General features: G+C 35.7%; 2 protein-coding genes across 2 annotated transcripts; both read left to right on the top strand.

Moving 5' to 3' along the window:
* On the top strand, nt 138-3,368 carry LOC105161423 (pentatricopeptide repeat-containing protein At2g37310). The gene is made up of 2 exons (XM_011079104.2): nt 138-2,579; nt 2,696-3,368. The coding sequence occupies exon 1, from the start codon at nt 160-162 to the stop codon at nt 2,062-2,064; it is 1,905 nt and encodes a 634-aa protein (XP_011077406.1). The 5' UTR covers nt 138-159; the 3' UTR covers nt 2,065-2,579; nt 2,696-3,368.
* On the top strand, nt 4,597-5,838 carry LOC105161422 (E3 ubiquitin-protein ligase SGR9, amyloplastic). The gene is made up of 2 exons (XM_011079103.2): nt 4,597-4,678; nt 4,837-5,838. The coding sequence occupies exons 1-2, from the start codon at nt 4,597-4,599 to the stop codon at nt 5,742-5,744; spliced, it is 990 nt and encodes a 329-aa protein (XP_011077405.2). The 3' UTR covers nt 5,745-5,838.

Genomic DNA, 10,623 nt, shown 5'->3' with positions numbered 1-10,623 from the left:
AAATTAACCCCCCCCCCCCCCTTTTTTATTTTTATAGCCCAATGGGCTAACACCTTTTATTTTCTCAAGCCCCATGGCATCTTGCATTGGTATGCCCACTGAGCGGCGCGCATTAATTCAAATATCAAAGCAAAAGAAACTCATTCCTTAGACATTTGAATGAAACTCGCACAGCCATTACCCCGCCAAGCCCTTCAGAGCCTCCTACAAAGTGATGGTCACCGGATTAACTATACTCTCTACGGCCACCTCATCCAGCGCTGCACCGACCGCCGCCTTTCCCGCCAGGCTAAGCAGCTCCATGCCCGCCTCATTCTCTCCTCCACTACTGCCGACAACTTCCTTGCCTCAAAACTCATCGCTTTCTACTCCAAGATCCACCAGCTCACTTATGCCCGTCGCGTGTTCGACCAAATACCCTACAAGAATACCTTCGCCTACAACGCCCTCCTTATTGCGTACTCCGTACATGGCCGTCACACTGAAACGTTGGAACTGTTCAGGACAAGTTTGTCTCGGAGGGATGGTGATTTGGTTGATGTTAATCCGGATAGCTTTACTTTGAGCTGTGTGCTGAAGGCGATGTCGGAGGTGGTGTTGGATGGACCTCTTTCGGCTGGAATGATTCATTGTTATGTGATTAAAAACGGGCTTGATTTGGATGTTTTTGTAGGCAATGGGTTGGTGACTTATTACTCGAGGTGTGATGATCTGGTGTCTGCGAGGTATTTGTTCGATGAAATGCCTGACAGGGACTTGGTGTCTTGGAATTCAATGCTTTCAGGGTATTCTCAAGGCGGTTTTTATGAGGAGTGCAAGGAATTGTACAGAATGATGTTGGGTTTGGAAGATGTGAGGCCTGATGGGGTTACAGCCGTGAGCGTTTTGCATGCATGTGCGCAATCAACTGATCTTGTCTTTGGCATGGAGGTGCATCAATATGTGATGGATAATGGGATTAAAATGGATCTCTCAGTTTGCAATTCAATTATTGCTCTTTATGCAAAATGTGGTAGCTTGGACTATGCCAGGGAGCTTTTCGAGGAGATGACTGAGAAGGATGAAATAACTTATAGCACAATTGTGTCTGGTTACATGGTCCATGGATTTATTGATGATGCTATGAAGATATTCGGGGAAATGAAAAACCCAGGAATGAGTACTTGGAATGCTGTCATTTCAGGTAGGGTTCAGAATAACCAGTATGATAAGGTTTTAGATTTAGTACGTCAGATGCAAGCTTTTGGTTTCAAGCCTAACAGTGTCACTCTTTCTAGTATTCTTCCAGCCATTCCATATGTCTCGCATTTAAAAGGAGGAAAAGAAATTCATGCTTATGCAATCAAAATAAGTTGTGATAGGAATATTTATGTAGTTACTGCCATGATAGACACATATGCCAAACTGGGATTCCTTGTTGGAGCACAAAGAGTATTTAATCTAACAAAGGATAGGAGTGTGATTGTTTGGACAGCAATAATCTCAGCATATGCAGCTCATGGAGATGCTAACATGGCGCTTAGTCTATTTGATGAGATGCTGAATAGCAAAACAAAGCCAGATGCTGTTACTTTTACCGCTGTATTTGCAGCTTGTGCCCATGCTGGTCTAGTTGAGGAAGCTTGGGAAGTATTTAACTCAGTGTTGCCAAAGTATGGGATTCAACCTTTGCCTAATCATTATGCTTGCATTGTTGCATGTCTGAGCCGAGCAGGGAAGCTTTCTGAGGCAGTGGAATTTGTTAAGAAAATGCCTACTGAACCTACTGCACAGGTTTGGGGTGCACTGCTCACTGGGGCTTCAGAATCTGATGATGTTGAACTTGCAAAGTTTGTTTGTGATCATTTATTTGAATTGGAGCCCGAGAACCCAAGCAATTACATTGTTATGGCAAATCTCTATTCGAAAGCTGGTAGGTGGGAAGAGGCAGAGAGGGTCAGAGAGAAAATGAATGCTATTGGGTTTAAAAAAGTTGCTGGAAGTAGCAGAATAGAAACTTCCGGAGGATTATTAAGTTTTATAGCTGGAGGTGCTACAGATGAAAAGACTAACAAAATTCTATGATATTCAAAATGACCAAAAGTGATGGAGAAACAAGGTAACTAACAATTGATGAATTCGAGAGAAAAGTGCTTATAAGTGAGCGTGGGATTGACAGAAACAACAATATTCCAACTCATGGGAGAGATTGCAACTTCAGGAGCTAGAATAAAGTTGAAGTGTGATGGTCGCTGCTAGCGGGATTTTTATAGGAATTCTCATGACACCAACCAGACTGCACACAACTCAGCTTTATGGAGACACTAAAGGAACGACTTATTTTGATTAATCATTAATCTTGAACTCAGAGATCCACACCATGGACTTAGCTTCATTGTCTGTGGTAATTGATACATCCATGAGGAACCTTGTCCATTTCATTTCATTGGTTCTCACTTATGAGAGTTGTTTGAAACTCGGGATTCCACTAATGCAATAATCCAGTTCCATATGCTTGATTGTAATTGAATCTTATGATCCAAGAGTTTGGCTTAAGCCCTTCATTGGCATCTAAGTCTCCAAGATGTGAACAACAAAGAGTAAGCAATTGTACTCTACACTGGCTTTCTATCTATGCTGCCAAACATACTTTTCCCACTATAAAAGACTGACCGGAGGAATGTCCTCTTTCCTTCTTTTTCCTTTTTTTCCCCAGGGGATTGGAGATGTTCACCTGACTCATCGCCTTATCATGCTTCTACTTGGTTCATTCTAACCAGACTAGATCTAAGTTCAAGCAGTTAGAGCATCGCTTGTGAGAAATGTTGCTCTTACATAAATACTTCTCTAACTCATTTGTATATGCTAGTGTTTCTTCTTCAACTTCATTTCATGTAGCTGCTCTTTGTTTGGCATGTCCAACATGTACTTATGATTCCACAGATACCATTGCTTTTGTTCTGCTGCCTTTTCTTGCAGATACTGAATTAAAATCTCCTTAATGCTCAGTAGAAGATTAGCATCAAATCACCTAGGATTCTCACAGCAAAGGCTATATCTTGTCTGTTTTACGCACAAATGGGATGGGATAAAAGGTATCAAAATGCCTCAGATTTTTCCTTTTCCTTCTTTCCATGATTCATACTGGTCCCACATATGGCTTCAGCTTACTTGAATCAATACCGATCCATCTTGTCGATGTTTGTCCTTCATCTTCAAAGTTGCACCGCAACTTTTCTGCATAGTCTTTCATGATGCATCTAGAAATGGTAAGTCCATACTATGCATCAATTATATGCCAACTAATATTTACATATTGCCATGCTAAACTTTTGTGAGCTTAGGTGCAACTATTCTATGCATTCACATTTTTACCACAGCTCAACCCCCAAAATTTGATCTCCAGAATTAAAGATGGGGGAATGAAATTAAGCCCTTGATAGGCGCAGATTGCTTTGGAGATCATAGCATTATTTTTTGCTGTTTTGTAGGGCCAAGAGAGAGATAAATAGGCCGAGTTGTTTTTTATTTTCTTGTTATTTGTTGTTTTCACCTTAGTGAACAGAGATAATGAAAAGTAGAGAAGTGTCAACCTTTCTTGAACTGGACACAAACTTGTGGACAAGAGCCCAACATTTCCATCCACTCCCTTCCATCTTACTCAACACCACCTCTTCTTCCAATATTTCACACCATTCTTCATCATCCCATGCTCAATAATGCAACTTGCTACATCTATTTTTGTCTAATATGTTTAATTTTTATAGACTCTATGCACATAAAATCATGCGTGGACGGATAAACATCGATAGTTTTAGGTTTTGGTGAAAGAAAAGTATTTGGGTTCTATTATGAAATAAAAGGGAACAGGTTTTGATTAAAATTTTATTTCATTTTATGTTTCAGAGATTTAGAATTAGTTAGTATATAAATTGTAACGAAATAAAGATTTGAACAAAAGTGAGCAATGACTTGTTTTATTTTTTCTTTTTCGGTTTTCTTTAATTTTATATCCAAAGTGAACGTAAATGCTGCAAGAACATGTTTACTGTCTCTTTCTTTTCCTTTTTCTTGTTTTTATATTCATTGCTTTGGATCTGATGTTTTCTTTAAAGAACATTCCTCGTCTAGGCAATAGTAATATACTATATTTTTCCTGACTTTATTTTTTATTTTTATCAATATAAATAGTACTCAACCTGATACTGCAGAAACTACTAATACTTCGTACTTCATTCACCCCACCGGCATATCATCGGTCAAATTCTTGTACTCAATTATCAATTTCACCCCCTTGATTTTTTTTAATTTTTTTATAAGAATGGTATTATATAATTATATCAAAATTTGATAAAATACATCGATTATATTAGTATTTGATGAAAAAATACATCAATTAAATTAATAAATTTATATTAAATGAGATGAAATACTCATTATAACATATGCTAACTATATATGTGCATGGCATATAAAAAAAAAAAGAAGAAAAAACTGGGCAGACAAACTACACTTATTTCGACATTTTATACATTTAACTAATTTGTGATTAGATACTTGTAATTGTCAATTGAGTTTCTCACAAATCTACGTATATATATATGAGAGGAGGAGAACATGATTGTAGTACGAAAATCTTGCTCCTTAAGGTCAAACAACTTTTTCTTCTCTAGAGTCCTCAATTACAACAACTCATTACATATCCACACACTACTCAATGATCCTACCATGGCCAACTACATCAACTCCACACATACCATAATCATGGCCGCCCTCTCCACTCTCCCTTCTTCCCACCTCTCTCACCTCACCCACTCCATCTCCACAGTCTTCCACCCTCCGCCGCCAACTCATTACATATCCACACACTACTCAATGATCCTACCATGGCCAACTACATCAACTCCACACATACCATAATCATGGCCGCCCTCTCCACTCTCCCTTCTTCCCACCTCTCTCACCTCACCCACTCCATCTCCACAGTCTTCCACCACCACCTCCGCCGCCTCTCCGCCCTCCTCTCCTCCCCGACCCTCTTCTCCCTCACTCTTCGCCACCTTCACTCCCTCTCCCTCCACCATAAATCCCTCCTCATTGCCCGCCACCTCTTGTCCAGCCTCACCCTTCTCAAACACTTCATGCAAAACAACGGCCCGGAAACCCCACCGCCCCTGTTGTACTCCGCCGCGTGCATGAGACTCCGGGACCTTGACGCCGTCCTTCTCCTCCTCCTCCTCTGCGAACTCCACCAACACGATCGAGAACTGCTCGATTCACCGCCTTCGTCGTGGCGTGCTATTCTCTGCGATTATGTATCTAAATCCATGTTGAGATTGTCTAGTTTTGGTGGGTGTTCTAGCGGTGAAGTTTTGATCCAGTACATTGAGTCTGTGGGGAGGTCCTGGAATTTGGTTAACGTAATGGGTTTGATTGGTGGTGGCGGCGAAGGAAAGGAGGGAAGGGAGGCGGCGGCATCTGTGGCGGCGGTGGTTGCGCTGCCGACGGTGGAGGCGAGTGGAGGAGGGGAGTGTGTGATATGTAAAGAAGAGATGAAGAAAGGGAGAGAGGTTTGTGAATTGCCATGCCGCCATATGTTTCACTGGATGTGTATACTCCGGTGGCTCAAGAAGAGAAACACGTGTCCCTGCTGCCGGCACCGCCTCCCGACTGACGACGTCCGCCGTGAGATCGATCGGTTGTTGGAGGATTTCGCCAAGATTGGCGGTGGTGCTGGTGGCGGATCAAATCGAGAATGGTTGTAAGCAATGATGTTCTAATTAATTAATGTGTAGAATCTTGTATAATCAATGATGAATCAGTATGGAGTGAGCATGTCTGATGAAAAGAGTAGCAATACAGTTATTACAATTCGACGATGATACAAATAGAGATACATTGTCCTTTTTTACTAGGATTCGAGAAATCGTATTTTTTTTTATATATATATATGTGCAGTTTGATTTTCTAATTTTATATTATATTTGTTTGATATTGTAATGGAAAAGTCTGGTCGATGATTTTGACAAATGCTAGCCTAGTTAATTATACAAGGAAAAAAAAAAAAACTTACTTTCATCTATGAAAAAATTTCATACCCATAAAAATAGAACAATATCGTAAAATTCCACTAATAATAATTATTGATTGTTCATATATGTTTTATATTAATTATTAATAATTAAAATTCATAATATAAATACAATCCATCCACTCACTCCCAAAAAAAAAAGAAAAAAAAGTATAAAGTTGCTAGGCCTAATTGGCTAAAGTGATGAGTTAGGCCTTATCATGATTATACTTGAGTCACTACATCTCTACACTACTCATGACACCTATTTCGAGAGAAGCGCCGTATTGGGATGATGGGAAAATATGGAAAAAATTAAATGAGGGGTGTGAGGTGTGTGTGGGGAAATTTTAATTTAAATTGTGTTTTATTAAATTTAAATTAATTATATATTAAGTGAAATATATTTGCATTATGATTGATGTATAATTTATTAAAAGTGATTAATTACATAATAAATATATTATATTTATTGTATAATTAATTTAAATCGATCAAATTTGAATTGAGTTAAAAAATAAAAAATTGGTGCAAGTAGTTGTGTGAATGGCAGCATAAGCATGATGATCACTCGTTGTTGATAGCAAAACTTGGGTGGTGAGTGTGTTCCGGTGTGTGGTGAGTGTTAGTTGTGAGTAGTGAGAAAGTGATACGCCAAAATCTTGATATTTGGGGAACTCACAACCATAGACTACTCCTATCATTTGTATGCCGATTATCAATTGAATTTATGAGGAAGGCTGTCCATTATTGAATGGAAATGCATTTAATATACAATTGGATATTTATCCCTCACAATATTGTCACACGTTCTTGAGCTTTTTAATCCTAAGACAAGAGTTTTTCCCCTCAAACACTTTCTTACAAATGATGGCATCAATTTCTTATCCCCAATTTTATTGTATCTTTTATTTTATTTAGATTGTGTTTACTTATACCGATTAGTTTGAATAAGGTTAATATTCTAGGTTAGTAGCCCGTTTACTTTGGGGATGGGCGCCTAATTATAGAGACATGACCCGATATTAATATTATTGTTTAACTTTAGTAACTCAAGCCACCTCGACCCATATGTTGAATCCAGACAAGAATTTAGAAGTTCCATTTTGTCCAGATTTTTGCTTGGCATATTACGTAAATACCCTCATGTACTCCATCGCCATACCTAAACGGAATAAAAAAATATAATATGATTTAAAATAAAAAAAAATCCAATACAAAATGCGGCCCAAATTCTTTCCTTTCTCCTTTTCGTGCCGGACTATGTTCGAGGAAAGAAAACGCACAGAAAAAGGGGAACAAATATAAGTAAAAAACAAAGACCCCTTGTCTTTTTTTCTCCATTATATCATGTGACGTGTTTATAGTTATTTCATGTCACAACTTTTTTCCAGTGTATTGCAAAATAAAACCTAGAAAGCAATTATGTATATACGGACAATGCCATTACTACTCATCAAAGGTAGACTGAACAATTTGGGCCGTGATTATAAGCCCAGCCCATTTAAGCAGTACTAATGTCGAAAATCATCGTACCCATAATGTGGATTTGAGTTTTTATCGAAATATTTAATGAAACTAAATGTACATCCTAATTTGTGTATTGATTCTCATGTGGTTAGAATATCCAATCGTATTGGCCTTTTTTTTTATTATTTTTAATAAGCTTAATTTAAAACAAAAAAATAAATAAATTTTTAAATTATTAATTGCAGTGTTTCTTCAGGCCTGATAATGGGCTTATTAAAAGAAAACATGGGCTTACTACATTTTCTATGTTGGGCTGATATGGGCTACCCTGCCATGAACTTTTCTTGCCAAATCCTTGATTTAAATTCAGCACTAAGGTAATAAACTAATAATATATTATATTTGATATAGTGAAAAATAATTCCTTTTTAATTTATGCTTTCCAAGATATAAAACTCATTTTTCTGAATAATGAATTTAAGCTCTATTTTAAAAATCTTAAATTTATATCCTGCTTTCTGAAATATCAGCACTATTTTTAGACTAGAAATGGCAACAAATTAGATTTCGGATAAGTTTGTCAAAATTCAAGACTCGATCCATTGAAATTTTTATGAACTGAATTCCGACGAGATTATTAGCCATCGTCTTGCATGAAAATGATATCTGCCTCCCCATATTAACAAAAGATTCATCGAATTCGTGTATATCTGTTATTAAAAATTCATATTAATATAATTTATTTATTTCTTGAGATTGAGAAGTCAAAAATAAAAGAAAACTTAGAGTGAAATCCAATGTATCAACTTTGATTAACTACAATTTTATTAATAATGAAAAGTAAAAATGAGAAGGAAGGTTCCAAGTTCTATTTCTGAAAATCAAGTGATGATTATTGCGCATGACCAAAAAAAGAAAAAGAGAGGGCAAAATGCTGAGCATTGCTTCTCTTAGAAGAATAGTTTGCCCAAATCATAACAATCTATTTCCTTTTCAGTTTCCACAAACTCACCACCCACCAACTACTACTGCAGGAGCCATCTGCTTTTCAATCTCATCATTACCATTTTATTTTTGTAAATTCCTTCCCAAAAAACATAATAATTATACATATTTCCTCCTATTTTGTGTAATTTTACGTAGATTTCTTATGATTTCTAAAATTACATGTAGTACTCATAAATTTTGCTTTCATCTAATAAATAAGTCCTTTCATTAGTCAAAATTTACTAAATTTGATTATATTAACAAAAGGAAAGGATAAAAGTCATATTTAACCCAGTTGACTTAATATTGATTTATTACAGGTCAAATAAATTTTTTTATGACTAAATTACTTTTGTACATCTTTGCACATTAATGCACGTGAGAATGTATATTTTTACCATCATAACGGTACTTTAGTCACAAAAGATTTGTTTGATCTATAATAAATTAATCGAGAGTAAATATTGATTTTCATTCAATTTTTTTATTAGTATCAACAAATTCAGTGAATGTTGACTAATGTAGGAACCTATTTGTTATATAGAAAAAATCTCAATTTTCAAATCAAATGAAGTTTACATGTAAAAATACCAAATTTTAGGGGACGAGAGTATAATTATTAAAAAGAAAGAAAAAAGGGGGCTACCATTCATTTCATTTCATCAATTTTCAAAAGAGAAATTTACTTAAAAATCCTTAAAATGCAATTGCCTTTTGATATAGCTAGAGACGCCAAAAGGCCACACCACAAAATCAACTTTTGACTTGTTTTCTTTTCTCTTCTCTTTTCTTTTTTTAAGGATTTACCCGCAAGACGTTGTTGACATTTCATACTTTTAGGCCCTTTTTTTGATCCTAAATTACTGAGAAGTCTGATTTATGTGATTATGTAAAATAATAAAAGTAATTTTTGTAATTATATCGAATTATGGAAACTAACCTTAAATTTTAACTAATTTAATACTTTAACTTAGATGCAAAAATGATGGCCAAAAAATAGGAGAATGTAAAAATAAGGGGATGGTTGGAATTTAAGGATATTTATTTATATAGGAGGCAAGTTGAATGTGAAGGACACAGACACGGGCAAAGAGTGAATGGAGCCACCGGCCACCGGCTACCATGTGACTGGGCTATGCCTATGCTATACTTGTTGCACTCATATCTCAGAAATCCCATCACTAATTTTGTCTCCTTCCAACTCTATTTCACATTCAAATTTTTTAATCCTTTCTTCTTTTGTTTTTCTTAATATATATTTGTATTTTACCTTACACTAAAAATATACAAATTTTGTTTAATGTTTCTCCTGACTTAAAGGCATATAAAACTAGAATGTAATAACTAGACTAAGAAGAAAAACAAAAACAATTATGTGAAAAATGGAACTAATGATCTTCAAATATTTGCGGGCTAACAAAACGTTTTTCTTTTTAGTGACTCGACTATTTATATATTATATTATAGATTTTGATAAGTATATTAATAACATCATATATTGTTGGGATTTAAACTCATAGTGTTATAGTCGTAGAGTTTTAGTTTCGCCGCTTAAACTAAAGCTTTTTCGACGTATAATAAAATATTGTGAATATATGTATATATATATATGATGTCGGCAAACGTTTTAAATTAGCTGCAGATGAGAAGGTTAAGTGTGCCTAAAAGTCTCAATGACTCGTCTTTCTAGAAATGTGTTTTTTTATAATAAGATTATAAGGCTCATACGAAACTCACGATGGATTAACATTACACAATGAAACAAAATATATGAGTTGTAAGTGGCGTCATTAACAAATATTAATTTCGATAATGTAAAAGAGTAAGACTTAATAATGAAGCTGAAAAATATACAAATAAATAGCAAAAAATGTAAAGAAATAGCTTCAAGATATGAAATTAACTTCTTAAGGATTGTTAATGACTAGAACAGCAATATGATATAAATGGATTTTTAGTTTTATTTTCCTGTTTATGAAATTGTTCAAAGTATGAGTCACATACCAATAAATGAACAGTTACAAGTTTAAATTTGAAGTAATTGAGAAGGTAAGGGAGGCAGAGGCAGTAGAGTATACTCTCACATACAGTGTACACAGTTAAAGACAGGTGAGGGA

This window comes from Sesamum indicum, linkage group LG5, assembly GCF_000512975.1.
Source record: "Sesamum indicum cultivar Zhongzhi No. 13 linkage group LG5, S_indicum_v1.0, whole genome shotgun sequence".
In the NCBI taxonomy this organism is placed as follows: domain Eukaryota; kingdom Viridiplantae; phylum Streptophyta; class Magnoliopsida; order Lamiales; family Pedaliaceae; genus Sesamum; species Sesamum indicum.
The sequence above is the reverse complement of the archived record's forward strand: the minus strand, read 5'-3'. Positions and strand labels throughout refer to the sequence as shown.